Raw genomic sequence first — 21,010 nt, forward strand, 5'->3', positions numbered from 1 at the left:
TTTTGTGTTTGTCTGTGCATTTGGTGCATTTCACCATATGTTTGTGTGTCTGTTATACATGTTTAGGGGAATGCCTGCATGGGGTGGTGGGGGAGGGTAGCCTTCTGTTCATTAAGAGCCACAGCAGGGTAGAGTCAAGGAAAGAGCCACTTTGTGTCCACTGCCGTCTCTGTTCTTTTGAGGAAATCTGGAAAGTGGGCTGGGGACCATGGGGAACAGAGGATGAGAAGGGGGAGGTGGGGGGGGGGGGGGTTAGTGAGTGGGGGCTAACAGGGGTGGTGATTGGGGCGGAAGGCGTAAAACCTGGAAGGCCTGGTAGTGATTCCCGTATCCGCTGCAACATGTGGGAAAGGTTTTTGCCAGTGGAAGGGAAGAGCCAGCAGAACGCCTTGCGCGCCGTGGCTTTGGTGTGGCCCCGGGAGCCTGCGGATATGCTGCATCTGACTCCACTGAGGTCCCAGTATACACGCCAGACAGATGCGGACCAGAGACAATGGCAAGGGAGGAGTGGGAGAGGCAGGGAGAGAGAAAGAAAGAGAGAGAGAGAGAAAGAAAGGGAGAGAGAGAAAGAGAGAAGGGGGGCAGAGGAGGAAGAAACAGGAGAAACACGAGGAGGAGAGTGAGAGACCTGGAGACAGGAAATAGAGAGAAAGAAAAAAACTGAGAGAAATAGAGAGAAAGAAGGAACTGAGAGAGAGAGAGAGTAGGGGAGAGAGAGAAACTGCAAGATTGTGAAATTCAGATTCAGAACGGCCAGGGATATGACTCCACATCTCATCGGACGCATTAAACGCATAAAGATGACAGGTTCATACGTAATAGGCGGCACTGTGCTAGCTCAGTAGGGAAAGGCAGGACCAACTATTTCCTTTGCAAACCTAAGCAAATAAATGCTGTCTCAACAATTTCCCCAATAACAAATTATTTGGAAACAATCTTTGTCCTTTGAAAATTCTTCAGTGTGTGTACATAATTGTCTATTGTGACAGAACATGGTGCAAATTAAATAGATTTTACACCCCACAATGATGATGCGTATGTGTTGCTGAACTGGCTATGGCATTAAGTATTTGGCTGGTTTTCAGAAAATATATGTGGGCCATGAAATCTCTGAGACCCCAGAGGTCAAGTAAAACCAACAGTGTAGCAGACGTGCATGAGGAATAATGATTTGTATGTCCATAAAGTATAATATGGCCTGCTTGCAATCCTCACATCAGGGAAATTCCTACACTTAACCTAGCAAATAATCTCTTAACTTAAAAGGACTCTTTGTCTGCAGGAGAGGAAACAAGCCAAAGCCATGTTTAAGTCCAATCAGAATGAACAAAGCAAGAGTTAATCCAACTTGATGATATGGCAGAATCTGGTGTATGAAGTAAGATCTTGTGCTGTGTGTGCCGTAAAAAAAAGAGGTAGGAGGTAGAAGACTTGCATTAAGAAGTAAGGGGAGGACATGCCAGTTCTAGGCAACAGTTAAGAAAACTGACCAGAGTTGGGGCGCAGTGAGAGGGGGAAGTGTAATGGCTTGTACGGAATGAACAGGGAGCTTTGATGACAGGAGTTTTTTCCGCTAAGGGTCTCTCTGACAAAGCTGTTCTCTGGAAAAAAAGGAATATGATGCAAATTCCCGGGCCTCCAGGACTTTCTCACAGGTAACTGGGAGAACCTCCTCAGAGATAATAATGGGGCTTTAACCACTTCCAGATGTTATAATTTCCCATAGCTTTCCAATAATGTGCACACGGGCAGACGGCACCATTTAGTCGTTTCGTTCGTGGATCTAAAGGTTTGGCTGGTCTGGCCGCCTTATGATTGGATTTATATGGCTTGCATCAGTCTCCCACCATGCACAATGACTCTTTTGTTCTGCTTTTGAACTGCCTTGTTGAATGAAAGAAAAGAAACATCTATTTAGCCATGCTCTCCATACTGTGTTTTTTTTTTGTTTGCTCAGAAATTAGCCCTAGAAAGCACTGTCGGGGGGTTAGGATTTACAAATTACTCTGAACATCCTTGCCCCACAGCTCAGCCCTTTAACAAAAGGCTGTCTGTTATGTTCTAGAAAATGTTCCAGATGTCGAGGTCATCACCGATTCTCCCAGCATCGTCGCCACCCGAGGAGGTAACCTCACCCTGCCCTGCCGCCTGCACCGCACCTTTGGCTTCAACTTTGGCAGCTCTGGCATGAGGGTGAAGTGGACCAAGTACAGTCAGGACCTCTCGCAGGAGAGTGATGTGTTCGTGTCCATGGGCTTCCACAAGAAGGCCTACGGGAGTTTCCAGGACCGCGCCTTCCTGCGGGAAGCTGATGACAATGACGCCACCCTCGTCATCACCAACGCGGGCCTGGACGACTATGGCAAGTACAAGTGCGAGGTCATTGATGGCATGGACGACAATGTTGTGGAGGTGACCGTGGAATTCCAAAACACCAAGGGTAAGAGGCCTTCATTTTTTCCCCGTAAAATTGAGTGCAAAAGGCAATGGAAAACAAATGATACTATCTTAAGGGCCATTCACATTAGGAACGATAACTATAAAGACAACTGTTACTATAACAATATGAACATCCACTCTGACCACCGATAAGAAGCTGAAGTTCATGTCAAAGAATTTTATGTCTGAAATTTAAATGATTGTCATTGGCTGTCAGCTTTGCATCATTCTTAAAATCACTCTGAAAGTGATGCCCAACAATATCTTTCTTCATGTCTTTATCATTATAATATGCGGTGTGGATGTTGTCATTCATACTAACTGTTGGTTTTGCTGTCATTATAGTTACCATATTCCGATAGTGGGAATGGCCCTTTATTGTTTGGCAATGTCTGGTCAAATTCAATTTGGAACATTTGAGCTTGCTATACAACACAACTGGTGACACTTCTAAAGTGTAACCTCATATGAGATCACCACTTTTTTATTATTATTTGTTAGTTATTGTTTGTTTGTTTTTATAGGGCATTAGACCAAAGCACATCATTTTGTCTTTCATATATTTTATGATGACTCAATGTTATTTACATCAGAGGTCTGTTAAATAACAGTAAGCAGAAGGACGTTTAGCAAAGGGCTGATAAGCCACATTAAACCACAGTCTACTCCACTTTCCCCCCATACCCATCCTTATTTACATAACTATAAAACAAGCATAGGACGTTCCTTTTATAAAAAGCAATAACAAACTGCACACTGTAATAGTATGTGGTTTCCATGCTCCATCTGGGCCAAGACCGCCCTTGCGGACTTGGCTTTGGGCTAACAAAAGGAGTCTATAACAGGGAGAATTTTGATTGCTGGGCATAATGAAAGCTGCCTGGCACAACTAGCCATTGTTAACATGAGATCGTTGTCCAGCACAATGGAAATCTCTGAAGCTGGTAGTGATTTGTTTGATGTAACTGAATCAAGTCCTTGTGTTTCTCACAGTGGAGAAGGCAAAATGTGCTGAAGTGGCTGAATAGCCGGCCAAATTTTGCCCCCATTCCCAAACAAATCTCACCCTTGATACTAGACCTACTATACACAAGACAGTTTAAGGAATACATAAAGGGAAGAGTAACTTTATCATTAACTGTTTTGACAGTTCTTTAACTGAGCAAGCCACAACATTTGAATATATTTGTCACAAAGAGTCCCCTTGCCTTCTTGCATGTTAAGTCGCGCTGTATGGCTGTGGGCCATCACAAACTTCACAGTCAACTACTCCTCAGTTCCTCTGGTAAAGAATTCCTTTTGCTTTCTTCAGGTGTTGTGTACCCATACTACCCTCGCCTTGGCCGCTACAACCTCAACTTCCATGATGGCGAGAGGGCCTGTCTGGATCAGGACTCTGTGTTGGCCTCCTTCGAGCAGTTGTACGATGCCTGGCAGGAGGGCCTGGACTGGTGCAACGCCGGCTGGTTGAACGACGGTTCCGTGCAGTACCCCATCACCAAGCCCAGGGAGCCCTGCGGCGGCAAGGCCAGCGCTGGCGTCAGGAACTACGGCATTCGTGACAAGTCCAACAGCCTCTTCGATGCCTTCTGCTTCACTGGGCCTCTGACAGGTAGCACAAGCCAGCATATCACCCAAAGAAGAAATGTAGAAATGTTTGCAACTCGCTAACATGTGTGTCTATTCGGTCACTGTAGCAGACAAAAAGCAATACAGATGGCTGATTGGCTTGGTAATGCTGTTGAATTGTGAACATACTTGTACTGTAGGTCCCATGCCCATGGTTGCTTATTTGTGGTAAATATTTTCCACCCACTAAGCCTCTGGACTAAGGGGAATTTCCTCTAGTTCACAAGTAGTGTCCTAGTAGTAGTGGTGTCATAACTGAGGTGTCATCTCTTAGTTCTGTCATTGAAGGGGCTGTGCGTATAGAATGCTGTTGGATTTGAGTTGTCTTGATGATTATGTTTGTCATGGCACTCTTCCATTGACTTGCATGGTATTGCATTGAGGTACTGTACAAAGTTGAATTACAGAGTACCGCCCCAAAATGGTCTGACACTAGCTGTTTAGCATACCAACTTTGGTGGTTATCTGGGCAACACCTAGCATTTCTTCAATGTTTTGAAGTAAAAAAAAAAGCCACACATATCCCCTTTAAATACATACTGCTGACATGGAAGAACGCACAAACTCACAGCCTTTTCTCTTCAAATCCCCAGGGCGTTTCTACTGGTTGGTCCAGCCTGACAAGCTGACATTCGATGAGGCCGTGCAAGCCTGCCAGAATGACGGTGCCGAGATTGCCAAGGTGGGCCACATGTTTTCCGCTTGGAAGCTTCAGGGCTATGACCGCTGCGACGCCGGCTGGCTGGCCGATGGTAGTGTCCGCTACCCTATCACCAACCCCAGAAAGAACTGCAGCCCGACGGAGGCCGCCGTGCGCATGGTCGGATTCCCCGACAAGAAGCACAAGCTCTACGGTGTTTACTGCTACAAAGCCCAGTAAGAACTCATAACCCAGATATGTCAAGGTTCGAACAGAACAACCAAAGAGATAGACGCAACAAAAAAAAAAAAAACATGTTTTAGTACACAATGGACTATTAGCATGAACTAGCATTATTCCACCAAACTGTGATAACCTTTATATTATAAATACAAACTGAGAATAAACCTCAGATACTGTAAAAGATACTTTATATACTGAAACATTCCACACATATACATTGGTAAACCGCATAAAAGTTATTGAAAGTTCATGAAATATGAATAAAAACAAACAATTGGATATTTGGTACATCTACAGTGTATGCAACTCAAGTGGTAGATGAATGGGATGATAGTGGATTGAGACACATCAGGCTAGCTATGATTATTTTCTGTGAATGTGTCAGAGTAATTCATTGAAGCACATTTTATTTCTTTGAAATCTAAAAAGCCACTGCTAGATTGGAAAGACTGAAATCCAAATTTCTTTTTTTATTTTGGTCTGGTCTGTAACTGTTATTTTCTTTCTTTGTCACTCACAAGGCTCATGTCCATTTTCCTTTGACAGCTTTTCAGTGTACTCTTGAACATTTTAAACTGTGATCATGTGTTTGATTTATCTGCTTGAAATATAAAATGAATGTATGTGTCATTCTGCCTTTGTGTTGATAGGTAGTTGTTTCCTCCTCTTTTATGGTTAATCATAGTCACCAGGTATCTGTTCTATGCCTATGTAACTTTCCCTTTAGCTGTTGAAAACTTACTTTGTATGGCCACTTTTTATTCTTTTTTTCTTGTGTTCTTTGATTGTGACATTGTTTTGTATTGTGTAATTACATTTTTACATGTCCTCATACATAGATTTATATTAGAATGCCTCATAAATGCATTGCATGGACGCCCCAAGTTGAATGCTCAAAACTGAGTTTAGAGCCATAGTTAGATACATAGGCTGTTTCAAACTAAAACCTAGTAAAAAACCTGTCCAAGCAGTAGTTAGCATTTAGCTTGTATAACCATCACAGCTGCCATGAATTGACAATGTCTCATAGTTGGCATGTATAGTCACCCATGACAGAACACTATGTATGTACAGAAAATTTGCAACTGTATCAACCTTAACACTGGACACTTGCTGCCAAGACAGGAAAAAAACAAATCCCCAAATAGAGAGTTTTTCAAATATTTGTCAGCTGTATGCCCATGACAAACTGCATCATAGTTCCATGAGGCACTTGCATTTTACCTAAGACCCAGTTGCTGAAGGGCAACAGTGCATAAAGACGTTTGGGTTAAACCTTGTTGTTGCTAGTGTCATGTCAGTCATCGACTCATACCCCAGTCGCAGGAGACTCTCAGTAGTTTACACAGAGCTTTTTGTTAGGTGTCTGTTGGCGGTCCATTTGACTGGCTTTCATCTATCTGAAGTTTACAACAAGAGATTTAAAGAAAAGGAAAAACGCGGAGTCTGACTGAGTCATGAGACAGAGAAGGGAATGCTGAACATTACAGTTAGTTAATAACATTTGATTTTCATTTCTGAGATATTTTTCATCAGTAATGCGTAAAACGATAAAATGCCATGCTTTTTGGAGTGCTGTTGCTACTAGCAACTGTTCAACAGTTGACTTTGCATCTTCGTGAAACATGCAACTCATGAAACATTTAAACCATCTCTATTTAAACCAATACTAAAGCCATCCTGTATTGTTCTTATAACCACAGCTATCACCACACAATGTGTAGCAGAACAGGTCAGACACTTAGCTTAAAAGACATTTGATTCAAATATCCCCTATTGCCTACTCCATGTGACAGGGATATAGTACTGTTATATGATTGCTTGGTTTGAGTTTGCCATTAAATCACTGCATTTTGTATTATCAATTTCAGTTGTAAAGCCACAAAGATGATTGCCAATAGGTCAATTTTACATGCTGTTTTATGTACACACAACAGTACAAATGCCATCCAAATTATGTTTACTTGATCCCAGCTCCAAACAGAAAATAAAAGCCTTAAATTTTACTTGAGTTATGAAACTTTTTTTATTCTCCTCCTCCCTCTCACATCATGACTGCATTTAAATCCTTCAGTGTTGGTGTGGTTGTTGGGTAGATACTATGCCAGCGGGGTTGGAGAGGTCTGATTTATGTGATCATTATTGTGCGAAGGGTGGTTTGACTGTGAAGCCGACTGGTAACTTCATGTTCCAGAACAGAGGAGTTTTGGATGGTGTGTAAGGAATCAGTGTATATCTGATCCGAACCCTTCACAGTTTACCACACTGTGGTAGAACTAGAACCAGAGCAACACTTGAGACCACCCTGCCTAATTAGTTCAGTATGATAACTGTTAGCAGCTAGACAGCAAATCCAACATCGCAGCACCCACAACGAGCAGATTCCTGGCGGCTGCCCATGATGGAACACAACTGGATATGTTTCCCTTCCCTTGTCAGGCCTTTGCAACTCTATGGCTTGTAAAACAAAACAAAAAAAGTTAACTTGGACTTAGCCTCATCCGCACAATGTTCTGCTTAGCGTTATGAAATTCAAATGCATATTATGAGATATTATGCGAATTGAGAGAACCACAATGGGTGATGGTTCTTGAACAGCAGGAGAAATAATCTCATAAGCAGTGCACTCCGTCACTGACACAGAGAGGGGAGCAGAAGAAGATCTTTCCTATTTGTAAAGTGGAAAGGGTGCAAAGTCTTGCAGTTTAAATGATCTGCTTTATTTGCAATCCATTTGAAGAGGGGGGGGGGGGCACCTGCCTTTAGGGCAACTCACCATTAGCATGCAATGCCCTCACTGACACCACACTGTAAGAAGGTGACGTAAAGGCTGCAGAGAATCTGAGGCATTAGAAAAAATTAAACAGAGGGTTTCACGAGATGGCCCGATGTGGTGAGTGCCAACAACTTCACAGAGAGAGTTATAATACAATAAAATTTCAACTTTTTATGAAAGCTTTTTTTGGAGAGTGAGTAAGTGTGTCAGTGTCAATGTGTGTGTGTGAGTGTATGTGTGAGTGTATGTATCTGTGTGTGTGTGTGTGTGTACTGTATGTGTGTGCGGAATGGCAACTGTGCACACATCTGTTTGTAAGTTGGCATGTTTAAGTCATCAGGCGAGCCTGAGCATTGCACGGCGTGTTACATAATCCTCTTGTAAATTGCTTGCCCCTGAACAGTGGACACAGAGCTCGCTCGCTTCTGCTGGTAAAGTGAGAACCCAGGTCCCCTAATGTGGAAAATATGTCAGGTGTTCCAAGACCTTGGAGAAGCAAATCCAGCCAGGGTCAATAGCCAACAAAAGATGTATGGCTTTCAAGAGGTTTTGTGGAGGCCTCTGTGTGCACAGGGAGTCCTGAACCGTGGTCAAGGCTTATTTTTCTTTTCTATTTACTCTTCAGCAGCTGGTGCTCAGCTATAACACCAGAGGGGAGCACAAAGGTGCTAAAACTACCCATTTTGCTGCTGGGAGAAAGGCATGTGTAACTAAGACTATAAACATTTAAAACATTATGACAATAGAGTTCACAAGTTGTCAAATGGAAATAGGTGTGGTCAGGTGCATTAACAAAAATCGCTATTCTAGCATCACTAAAAATGATAATGTCACTGACCAAGAAAAAGTCTAAAGTGAAAGGCGCATGTAATGTACAGTTATTTAGAAGGCAAAATGTACCACCTTAGCAACGAGTCCCATGCAACGACTGGTCTGCTTGGATGAATGTCTTTAGATTAGATTAGATTAGATTAGTGCAATGTGATATACAAAGTATAGACAAGTGGTGCATAGACAGGTCAAGAAATATAGTGCAGTGTAGACAGTAGCATACAGTTGGTTTACAGAAGGTTGTTTAGAGTAATATAAATTAAATATAAATATGTGCAGTAGCAGTTACCATATAAGAGCAGAATAAATATGGCTATGTAATATGAGTGCAATGTGATATACACACAAACACTCTATTGTTTCAATTGTGACCGATGGGGTGAAATGGGTTAACATAATATATTCTAAGAAAAACAGAATAAATATGGATATTCAATATGAACCATATAGACAGATATGTACAGTATGTACAGCTATGTGCAGTGTGGCAACAGTACCATTGTAGTGCAGAAACAGTAACATTATAAGAGTAGTAAGATAGTATATGTGCATGATAAATAGTATGAAGAGCAGTAGAACATTTGTAAGTAAATAGAATACTACAGTATGGGTGGGATAGGGTAGAGCCTGCCTCCTTGTTGTCCCTGTCAAGGTTGCCATGGTCATGGACACCTCAACAGCACAGGCAATGAGGCATCGGGCAGGGGGGGGCTTAGTTGGTTGGTTGTCACCGGGATGCAGAGCTGGAGTTCAGTTCAGGTGACAGACGCAGGAAAGTTTCCTCTGAACCTGCTGGTTCGGGAGTGGAGAGACCTGTAACCCCTCCTGGAGGGGAGTGGGGTGAACAGTCTGTGGTTGGGGTGAGAGCAGTCTTTGATGATGCTGCGCGCCTTTCGCAAGCATCGCTTCCCCTGGATGGCCTCGATGGAGGGGAGTGAGGAACCGGTGATGCGTTGGCCAGTTTTCATCACGCCTACGGACGTAGGTAGAGCAGTTGGTGAGGATGCTCTCGATGGTGCAGCGGTAGAAGTTCACCAGGATCTGAGGAAACAGATTGACCTTCTTTAGTCTCTTCAGAAAGAAGAGACGCTGGTGAGCCTTCTTGATCAGGGTAGAAGTGTTGAGGGTCCAAGAGAGGTCCTCAGAGATGTGGACACCCAGAAACTTGAGGGTCCAAGAAAGATCCTCAGAGATGTGGACACCCAGAAACTTGAGGGTCCAAGAAAGGTCCTCAGAGATGTGGACACCCAGAAACTTGAAGCTGGAGTTAGGATTTGTATTCAGTCATTTGAATATTATTGGGGTAAGTGCTGCTTTTTTTAGGCAATGTTTTCGATTGTAACCCCTTGTCAGTCAATAGTGAAAGTCAATATTGTAACTAAATGTAAGACTATGTTTTGTCGTTGTCTACGAGTTCAAATAATAGGTAAGTGCAGATGCATGTACTGTAGACTATACTCTGCTTGTCTGACACATGTTTTAGTAGGAGCAAGCTTTAGTGGAATCCTGGTGTTGCATACACTGTCTCACCTGCAAGCAGATTCCTTCTGCTGAGATGTGCTCATTTGTCGTCAAAATACCAACACGCTGTTTGATATTGCATTCCTTGCTCTTAAGGGAATGTCATGTCATTTTCATTGGTTTAATGGATGCTAAGCCCAAAACGCATGGCTAATTAAGAAAAGTCAGACATACCGTAAATTTGTATGCGCATCGCACTTCAGATTCAGCTTAGACCGTTAAAATAGCACCCCAAATGTCTTAAAGGAGAATTCTGGCTATTTTTCACATAGATACGAAAAACCTCGTGCACACACTTCTACTTTGCTCAAGTTGCTACAGTCAACAACTAGGGCAGCTACAGTGCTACACTCTGGGGGCATGGACATGGGGGCTCATGAACATGCCCCCAGAGTGTAGCACTGTAGTTGCCTTGTTCTTTTGTCACTTTTGGGAGCTAGTTGGCTGGGGGGAGATGGTGAATAAGCTAATTTCCCAAAATGTTCCTTTAAAGAGAAGCAACTACAATCGACGGGTGTGTATAGGTGTGTTGATGGTCATATCCTCACTGCACCTTAAAAATGAGATCCCTTGGCCCCAGCTGTGGCGCAACTGGCTGGGGCACCTGCACCATATGCCGGCGACCCGGGTTTCGATTCCCGCCCCGTGGTCCTTTCCGGATCCCAACCCGACTCTCTCTCCCACTCACTTCCTGTCATTCTTCACTGTCCTGTCAATAAGGCATAAAAAAAGCCCAAAAAATATTTTTAAAAAAATAATAAAAAAAAAATGATCCCTGCCATGAAGCTGCTCTGTAATTCACCATAATGTCTGTATGGGAATTAATCAAAAAATGTGTAGGGCATCACTGTGACCAGTTCGTATTACAAAAGGCCAGCCATAATGCAAACCTAGATCATTTAAATATTCAGCTAATTAGGTATTGGGCATGTTTAAGTTTAATTCACTTACTAATTAAGTTATCAACATGTTTTTGGTCACCAGGGCCTTCTCAGTTCAAGTGCCGCACAGTTCACAAAGAGGCATTTAAAGACTGCAGTCTTCTTCATCTGTGTCTTTGCATACTCAGATGAAGGCTGAATCTCAGCCAAAACACAGATCATTATTTATGGGTGTGGATCAGCAGACAACACCCGTCCAAAGGGTGAGGCCCTCAGCGTTTCTGGACCATACTTGACAAATCATTCAGCTCCTTCATTGTTTTGATGAGTGTCCCTGGACACTTTGCCCATTTTACACAGTTATTAGTGGTCTGGAGTGGTTCTCAGGGAGAATTAAGGAAGGTGGTTTCCCTCCAGATGGTTTCCTGCATTTGTGAGGTTGCTTCTCTGGATGAATGACGCAGAACTAAATGCGTAATTTGAAAAGCCCATAAGTAATTTGGGCATTGCTTGCTTGCCCACCAGCATCTCTTTTCACAATGTGTTAATTGCCTTGCGTCAACCTGTTTGGTATAGTGGCCAGGGAACCTTACTGGTGCTAGCACCCTTGCTACAAGGAGTGCGTAATTTGTTCTTCTGAGCCTTGAATGAAGGCATTGTTTTGTTAAGACAACTCCCTGGCAAGTGTTCCCATTCCCCTTATGAAAGTAAAGAAAAAAGTGAAAACTAGAGCATCATTTTTTAAACAAATTAAAGTTTGATTGCATGTTTTGCATTACTCCATGGAGTTCCAATCACCAGTTAGCATCATTTTTGACAACACCACACATTGCATCCAGACCAGCATCCTGTTTTCTGATGATGAATGCCTCAACATTAGCTGTGTAGCTAATTGAGTTCCCACAGTCTATAACCCAGTGTATCCATAGAGTTCTCACACACTCACAAATATACCCATTATACTAAATAATACAAAAAATACAACATATGATACCACTAAACAGATGTTCCGTCCACACTGAAGGTTTTCGAAAAAAAAAAAAACAAATGCCAACAAATGTCTCCTCAATTCGTCATGAGCACTTCCACATCCCTGGCATCGTGCCAAGTGATACAAAGACTATGTTCATTCTGGACACCATTCAGCGATTGTATTACACTGAGCTCCTATACGGTCCATATGTTGTAGAGTTGGGTTGCTTTGCCAACAGCTCCCTGTGAATTCACACCATCTGCTGAACATACTGTGATGCCATTCACCACATCCTGCTCAGTGGATGCAGTGCTCACCGTGCTCACACTGATTTCAGTCTAGTTGAAATTGAGGCTGTCTCGAGGTCTTCCAAAGAAGGTGTGATCTGAAAGGATTTACTATTGCACATCATGTGTTTTTGTGTAAATGACATGTTTTTTCCATTTGTCTATGAAGTTTTAGTTGCATGAAACATTTGTCATGAGCCCGTAGAAGCGCAACGTGTTTGACATCGATGTAATTGCTGTAAAAGAACTGGCCGTCTCACTCATCTGTCGGCCGCCTCAACACTGTTGCTTAAGAAAACAGTGAACACATTGGAATAATGTTAAATTGTTTATCAGTGCATGACTCCAAAATAAGACTGACTCACAATATAAAACAAAATCTGAGTTACTTGAGTCTCAAAATACAGCACATAATAATTGAGACAAGGAGGCAGAATATAATGTAATAAACTTTGTTTCTTTGGTGACAAATTGCATGTACAAAAACATTTTTTTTTTCCTTCCACCTTTTCTCAAATGACTCCCCAAAACATTCACATTGCATAATAAACATGTTATTCTATAAATATGAAATGATGTTATTTGCATTTTAGAAATAAAAACACATATGACAATCCAAGACAAACACAAAAAACAATCACTCTTCCTCTTCCTCACTCTTCCACAAATAAATCCAAATCTGTTTTGGGGGGAAATGGCTGACCATCCTTACACTGAGCAACACAAAATTCAAAATGTCTGTGATGCCAAGTTGTATATCTTCCTTGTTCATTTGGTCCATTGAACCACCCCACCCCAAGAGTAGTGTTTATCTTGTTTTTTCTTTCAGAACTGACTACATCATTCTCACTGATGCAAAGTCTGTGCCCCAAACCAAACATTGCATCAATATTTAGATTTTTGTTATTGCAAGGAAAAGAAAAGCCAGGAGACAGCATCTTCAGGTAAAATAAAAGACAACAAAAAGATAAAGAGCAGCGTGGAAAATAAATTACTTTCATCTCTCTTTTTAACATGCATCTATTCAAGTCTTTCTTCTTTTTGGGTGTCCCACAAAGTACATTCTCTTTTAAGTGACCATACGTTGTCCTTATCAAACATTTAGACTTGATTCTGCTGACAGGAAATAAATTATCCAGTACAATGTGAATGTGAGTCTGTTAACCGGTAATGATCAGATTAAAAACAAAATAAAAACAAAAGGAGAAAAAGTGTGAATTACATGTACAGTATGTATCTGAGAAAATGCTAAGCATGCATCAGAGCTCCATTGCGTTTACTGTACCTCTTTGGATAACATCTATTGTAAAGGCACTTCAGTGGAACAAACAGTTCTGGCAAAGCCTATTGTTTCTAACATATTGCTGCATTAGTTCATATTTCTTGCATGTTCCATTAAAAGCAAAAAACATTGCTTAGACTGAGCCATCTTCTGTCAGTTTTCAGTACTGCATAGTAGAGTCTTTCTCTGGCTTCTGTGTGAGTTATGGTGAAGGCCTTGGGAGAAGCTGTTGAAGACTTAATCACAGCTCTTCACAGGGGTTCAGTGAATCCCACAAGGCACGGCGTGTGTTTGATGTGCTGTATTCCGCCATATGCAGAAGTGAAGCAACAGTCTCTTTGCTGATGCAACGCAACAGGCAGTATTTGTCCTTTTTTTCCCCTCTTAGTGAACTTTGAATATTTCACTGAATTCGAAGCAGTTAAACAAATCCTTAAACTTGTTTTAAAGCACTGGAACCTTATATTTGCATAGTAATGACTTTACTAGCAAGGTGGCAGACTTGTCAAACACTTGTCATTTTACCCCATTTGGGCATATTAAATGATACCTGCACTAGAAAATACAAAAGCTGTGAATTTGAGGTCAGTCTTTCTCTCAGTATGTATAATACAGGAAAACAGGTACTTGAAAAGTCCTTGTTGCTTTTAGAAAAATAGTATCTCTTTGTTCAAAAATACTGCAAAAGGCCTATGAATTCATCCTCGGTTGAAAAATGAATTGCCTGTCATTTTCTTTTCATTCTTGTCTATATTATTTTTTTGTCATCCACATGAGCATCCATCATGTGTTGTGAATGGAGTAAGGGTAATTGGAGGCCTCTGTTATTTCCTAGTCCTGTTCCTTTTGCTGCCACCATGGCGGCGCTGTCGAGCCGATTCGTCAGACCTCTTTCGATGGTTGTTGTATATGCTGAAGGTATTATATCTCCTGTGGTATGTCCTTTGGTAGTGTGATGCTGCAAAGGAATACATAGATATAGATATTGATTACTATAATTTACTGTTTGATAAATATAGGGCTTACTCTTTATTACAGATAAATATAGACTACAGTGGTGTTTCACACTATTTGAAATAAAATAATTTACACTTCTCTGCTGTAACTCACTCAAAAGATAGACTGAAATACTTCACTCTTTGTAATAAGACTACTGTACTGTAAAGTATTGTTTACAGTGCTGATTAAATGAAAGAACAATTGGAGACAAGATAGGTAGCTCCCCACCAGACCTGCGTCAGTGTGACAGTGGATGAAACTGTAAGGTAACTAATTAAGGTAATAGACTTACGAGTCATGCAGGAGATTTTTGGCTGGTCCCACATTCCATCCCCTCGGCACCGGATGGTGGGCACGTGCCTCTGGATGAAGCCGTTGTTGCATTGGTACCTCACCAGGGTGTTGATCTCGTAGCGTGGCCGCGTACGCCCGAAGGTGTGTGCATTCAGTACGAATGGAGGCTGGTTACAGGACACTGTCAACAGATGAAATAAAAGAAGAGCAAGAACAAAAAACAGGTTGGTTAAGAAAAAAAAAATCTTCTGCCAATCTTTGAGTTCTAATACAAGTAATATAGTCTTCACTAGAAGATGAGACATTAATACATCAAAACTCGGTATCTACATTGTTTATCTTCATCATCAGTGCTCACCTGTTCCCTTTTTGCAGGTGAAAGTGAGATGGTAGTTGCAGGGAACGTCGTTCCACTGTCCGTCCTCATGCCATATCATGACCACACAATCCTCACCGGAGGAGAAGAAACTGTCCGGCTGGTTGGGTCTCCAGTTCTCATATTGCTGCAGGAGAAAATAAACAGTTTTCATTTTGTTACCAAAAAAAATACTGTAACAAGCTCATAATTTTGCAAATAAACAGAGCATGTAAAACAGTATGGACAAAACAAAGTTCAGTCTAGATTACAAAATACAAATGTTAGGCCTAAACACTGACTGTGAACATTACAGTGCAATACAATATAACTCCACATGGTGGAGCTAGTTCTCTGCTTCTACAAGAAAGAAATCTCAAGGGAAAGCCCACAGCTCAGAGAAAACAAAACAATTTAATCCAATCAAACAAACTAATTATATTCTGGAATGCTCATACATCAAAACATATTAACTTATTCTATGTCAGTGTACTCAAACATTCAATAATTTGGCTTCATTTACAGAATACATACAAAGGCATGGACTCCTCACTGAGGTTAAATAAGGTCATTTACTGTATCTAAAGCCAAAGTGTATAACACACCTTTTCCTAAGTGCAGGACAGAGATGACCTCAAGTCTGATCCAATATCAGCATTATTAGTCTCGTGGGGCCCTGGAGTGTGAATAACTGTTTGCCAAATGCACAGGCTTTGGCCCATAGTAATTATTCATTCAGCTCCTTAAAGGAATTCGGTTTGGCTTTAGGGACCCTCTACTCACTACCACCTAAGTGTAATGTTATTTGGAACTGTAGAAGAGGTATAAAAATAGCGTTTTGTAGCGGCAAAATGACATGCCCGCGTCACTTCCAGGCTGACGAGTTTTGACTAAAAACGGTAACATCGAACTTTCTCAAAACACATCCGAATGACATGATTTGGATGTCAACTCAACGTATGTACTCCCAATCATCCGTAAATTGATCTAAAGTGCATTTTACTCCGGATAATTCCTTTAACATTGACTCCTCATGTAAAGGGCTGATCATGGAGACTTTTAGGGACTAGTGCATGACGCCCTCTGTCTACTTGTCCTCAAGCTCAATCTGTCCCCAGTGCTTACAACCTAGAGGGTCTCTATACCCTGAGCCATGAGCCCCACTACCCAGCCCCTCTGCCTATGGCCAGTCATCTCATAACCTAGGAATGATGACACAATCATACACACAGCCTAGGAATGAAACAATGCTGTCCCGTGTAAAAAAAAAAGTAAGTCCACTGCAAAAGGGGCTGAATAACAAAGGTGAACGGATCCGTTGAAGAAAGACCCATCCAGCCCTCTCAGGCAGTGTGTATATACAGTATGCAGACAGCACAGCCCTCACAAATCCCAAAACTGCAACATCAAACCTGGACATTTCCACTCTTCCAAACAGTTTACAAAGCTCTTTAATACATACAGGAACCATTCATATCGTGGCTGCTGTTACTTAGTAAGCAGTAAGGGAACAAAGCTGCTGTGCATCTGTGTTTTGAGCCTGTCAACTGAGTCAGGAGGTGTGTGACTTTCTTCTGATCATGTCGACCATCTTTCACTAAGTCGCCTGGCTACCACCACAACGTTCAAAGCAGCCCCCCCCCCCCCCCCCCTCCCCCAGTCATTATACTCAACTCTTCCTGTTTAGTGGACGCTCGCAAATCTGGTCTCCAACACATGCCCTGTTGTCCTGTAGCCCCCTAATCCCTGAAATACTTATGCATCCACAGTTCATACTGTCTTTTTCACACACACACGAACACAGACACCCATGTCCACTCTCTTCTGGTATACATACAACATACATAAACACACCTCTCTCTCTTTTTCTCTAAGTCTAAGACAAACATACACACACATTTGCGCATGTCCACACACACACACACACACACACACACACACACACACACACACACACACACACACACACACACACACACACACACAAATGCTCTGGCCTCCAGGCTTTCACGCCTGCGTCTGTCACTGGCTCCTCTCGTCTGTGTAAACGTCTCTCAAACACTTCCTGAGGACAAGCAAGAACCTGTCTACACCCGTCAACTCTCTGTCTCTCTCTCTCTCTCTCTGTCTCTCTCCCTCTGTCCCTCTCTCATCTCACTGCTGTTTTCATGCTGAGAAGACCTCAGCTGACAAACAACCGATTTTCCTTTCGCCCTCAGGCCTCACCCCCACCCCTCACCTAGGACTGGGTTATCTTTTGAAGTCCTTGTCCACGCCAAAAGACTCCAAAGCAACAATTAGCTTCTCCTGGCAACTAACAAGCCACAGGCAGTAGCAACAAAGCTTACTTCCCACAATTCATCTAGCTCCACCATGTGGAAACTACAGGCATCAGATACCTAATACTTACTATATAACCTAGCACATATTTTCTTGCCAATAATTATGCAATCTTCCTCATAATACCTAAATGGCACAGCCTGTTCTTCTCACTGATATTATCAGAATGTAGTGATTATAATAGTTTGCTCTTTCAGTGGCCAAAAAAAAAACAGAAAAAATCTTAACAAGCAACTTACAACAGACGTGCCATCTGTCCAGCGGAAGTCATTCTCGAACATCTTATCGTTGAGTCCGATCCACTGGTAGTCCTGTCCAAGGCCTGTGATAGCAGAATGAAACATTGCTATAAGAGTTGGAAGAGTTCCTTATATGGTCATCCGAGCAACACTAAGAAAAGAGGAGAGGATTTGTGTCTCTATGCTTCAGAGAAGTGTGATTACATTCCCAGGCCTGATATCCACGGCGTCTTGTTGTCTTCCTGTTCATAAAAATGGTCAGAGCTATCTAGAGCCAACCTCAGAAAATAAACTGGGGTTTTAGTCATCTATGTGTTCTCTGTCTGGCTGGGTTTTTTTAAATCCGTTTTTTCCAGCTGCGATGATGATTTCTTTAACATGGCTCCTTTTTAACAGCGTATGTTTGTAAGTGGAGTTTAGTCAGAGGTACAGACCCCCGCTGACACTCACATCAGTGGGAGGCAGCACTTAAGCTCTCTGTAAGCCCAGGATCTTGTCAAAATCACTACCACTGTAATTTCAGAGAGCCAGCTCAAGGCCTGCCCTCCCTCTCTTTCTGTGTGCGTGCGTGTGTGTATGTGTGTGTGTGTGTGTGTGTGTCTGTGTGTGTGTGTGTGTGTGTGTGTGTGTGTGTGTGTCTGTGTGTGTGTGTGTGTGTGTGTGTGTGTGTCTGTGTGTGTGTGTGTGCGTGTGTGTGTGTCTGTGTGTGTGTGTGTGTGTGTGTGTGTGTGTGTGTGTGTGTGTGTGTGTGTGTGTGTGCAGATGTAATGAAGGTGAGGATGGTGGTGCTTACGGTTGACAAACTGCTGCTCCTCATGGGTGATGATGCTGGCCAGGTGGGCCCCCTGCACACGGCACTCCCGCTCTGCCGTGTCCCAGTTGCGACGGTGGGGAAAGTACTTGTAGCAGTGGCCCTGGAACTTGTGCCAGCCATAGCTACACGTCTCTGTGTCTACGGAGATGAAGGCAGAGGCTTATCAAAACACCGGGAATTAACATAAATACATCAAATTAATTCTCATGTATTCTGTGGCAATATCTCAGATGATTAATGAATAGATGCACTGCAATTATCAATAAATGAAATATGTTTGATAATCTGTTGTATAGCAAACCTCCTGCAAATTATTAGATGTGTGAATATTTAAACTAATGATTTTGAATCTTTACTCCTGAAATTATATTATTTGAGTATTGCATTGGAGAAGAGTTTGTACTTTGTACACCATATCTCTGCCTCAATAACCTGACTCCCATTAGAACAAAGGTAGTAGGCCTATTGACTGCCTGGGGGCACCTGATGCTATCTCCCTTTCGTCCTGATCGTGTGAGGCACTCCCCTTAGCTAAAGGACAATCATCAAGAAAGAGCCAGAGAAAGAGAGTGACCCTAATTTGTCAATAAAAGGTAGAATGCTTCATTAATTAGACATGTCTGGGCTCTCTTGTGATCTGAAAGGTCTTAAAGGACTTTTTAGTAGGGTAAAACCATAAAGCATTACACAGGAAAATTAGTGGATGTATCTAGTTCATCTGTCACACTACTCGAATCCATCGTAACACTTGTGACATTTGTAACATTACAGATGAGTTACTTCCTGACATTTGTGCGCTTATAAAATAGCTAATTAACAACCTACACATATGCTGTCATTAAAAAATACATCAAAGTGATTCAACTCCAGTCTGTTTACAGAGAGTGAGAGCCTCAGCAAGGACTGTGTCTTATAAGTAGGTGACTCACAGTTGTCTGGAGAGAATTTCAGCTTCATACACGTAAATGGGTCACCCCCACTTCAGATGAAGTTCAATTTAGCAGCATCTTGTCATCAATCATGCAGCTGTTTGCGCCGTAGCCAGCCAGGGCAGGCATTCTCACGCATTGGATATAGTGAGGCTGTTCACTGAAGTCGGTGAACTAACTTGCCATGTGCATTTGTAGGGCACTTGGCCCTCAGACAGGATTTTTCAGAATCAGATTCTCCTACATTCCTCACCCACACACCGTCTACTGTATTTCCTCAGGTGATGTGTAATAAATGCTCTGAGATCATGTGCCTTTTTCAACGGTGCTGTCACTCCGTATAACCGAAAGACACATCTCTGGTCATGCCATTCAAGTGGCTGTTCTTAATGATAGAACAAATATGAGCTTTTCTTCCTTCTCCAATGTGCCTCACTTGCATTTTCCCAGGAATTTAAATGCTGGATGTCTATGTGGGGATTATGTTTAACATTTAAGATATGATTGGACCATGTCACTAGGTACATATTGGTATTTATGACGAATATTGTGTCTTAGAAACAACTGTTTAATTCTATAATTCAAACTTGTTTGTTCTTTGTCATAACCACATCACTAACATAAGTCACTACTTAGTAGCTTGTAATTGCTTTCTCTTTTCTCACCTTTGAGCCAAATTCACAGTCTAAACTTTCAAGCCTGAATAAATAAATAACCCCCTAAGATATGCAGTGGTGATATTCACCTTCCCTAAATATCCATGAGTAAACATGACTAAAACAGTGACGAATGGTCTGCCTTTAAATCCCTGCCTGCGGCATTGAATTTGCAGACATTACACTTGCACAAACACTGCCTCAGGGCCTATTGTAAGACCATAATAAAGTAAGTGCAGCCCACTCTTGTCTTATACATTAGTGGTCTATTAGTGACTAAACTAAATGAACAGATTTAGCAAATACTCTACTGATATGTGTGATAATGATATTCATATGTGTCTTCTGTTTAGTGTTCACAAATGTAGTGCTCCATGTACTCAAATACGTTGGTAAGTATACAAAAGTTCATAGGGGGGTGAATGTTGCCTAACCTCATTACCCTCAATATGAACGCTACATATACAAAAGGCTTACCTTCTTCACAAAGTGTTCCTGCATAACTGGGAAGACACACGCAGGAGAAAGCATTCAGTCCATCCACACATGTGCCTCCATTGCGACAAGGATTTGAATGACACTCATCGATATCTATGAGTAAAAATAAAATGGAAAATACAGCAAATTAATGGATAAATAATAAATAAAAAGAGACCAAATTTGTCACTACTCACTGGTCCATATTATCATATTTATACCAGCTAATGAGGTACAGGCTTTCAGGGATTCACTTACCTATTTCACAGTGGTCTCCTCCATAACCAGCAGTACAGGTGCAAGTGTTGACACTGCCTACTCTCCAACAGGAGCCTCCGTTTAAGCAGGGATTCTCAACACATGAATGAACGCCTACAACGAAGAATAAGCAGATATACATAAGTG

General features: G+C 42.0%; 2 protein-coding genes across 2 annotated transcripts in view; one reads left to right on the top strand and one right to left on the bottom strand.

Annotated features, from left to right (window-relative positions):
• The window catches only part of hapln1a (hyaluronan and proteoglycan link protein 1a), an 11,143-nt gene extending 4,186 nt beyond the window's left edge, over positions 1-6,957 (top strand). The window contains exons 3-5 of the mRNA XM_042101924.1: positions 2,066-2,440; positions 3,752-4,051; positions 4,662-6,957. Of these exons, the coding sequence (XP_041957858.1) occupies positions 2,066-2,440; positions 3,752-4,051; positions 4,662-4,948 (962 nt within the window). The 3' untranslated portion in view covers positions 4,949-6,957. The remainder of the gene's footprint in view (positions 1-2,065; positions 2,441-3,751; positions 4,052-4,661) is intronic.
• A 5,578-nt stretch (positions 6,958-12,535) lies between these two features.
• The window catches only part of vcana (versican a), a 41,975-nt gene continuing 33,500 nt past the window's right edge, over positions 12,536-21,010 (bottom strand). Inside the window, exons 10-16 of the mRNA XM_042101566.1 lie at positions 20,864-20,977; positions 20,606-20,719; positions 18,523-18,681; positions 17,730-17,812; positions 15,154-15,298; positions 14,794-14,976; positions 12,536-14,460 (exon numbers count right to left, since the gene is read on the bottom strand). Coding sequence (XP_041957500.1) covers positions 14,327-14,460; positions 14,794-14,976; positions 15,154-15,298; positions 17,730-17,812; positions 18,523-18,681; positions 20,606-20,719; positions 20,864-20,977 — 932 coding nt within the window. The 3' untranslated portion in view covers positions 12,536-14,326. The remainder of the gene's footprint in view (positions 14,461-14,793; positions 14,977-15,153; positions 15,299-17,729; positions 17,813-18,522; positions 18,682-20,605; positions 20,720-20,863; positions 20,978-21,010) is intronic.

This window comes from Alosa sapidissima, chromosome 8 (genome assembly GCF_018492685.1).
Source record: "Alosa sapidissima isolate fAloSap1 chromosome 8, fAloSap1.pri, whole genome shotgun sequence".
Classification (NCBI taxonomy): Eukaryota; Metazoa; Chordata; class Actinopteri; order Clupeiformes; family Clupeidae; genus Alosa; species Alosa sapidissima.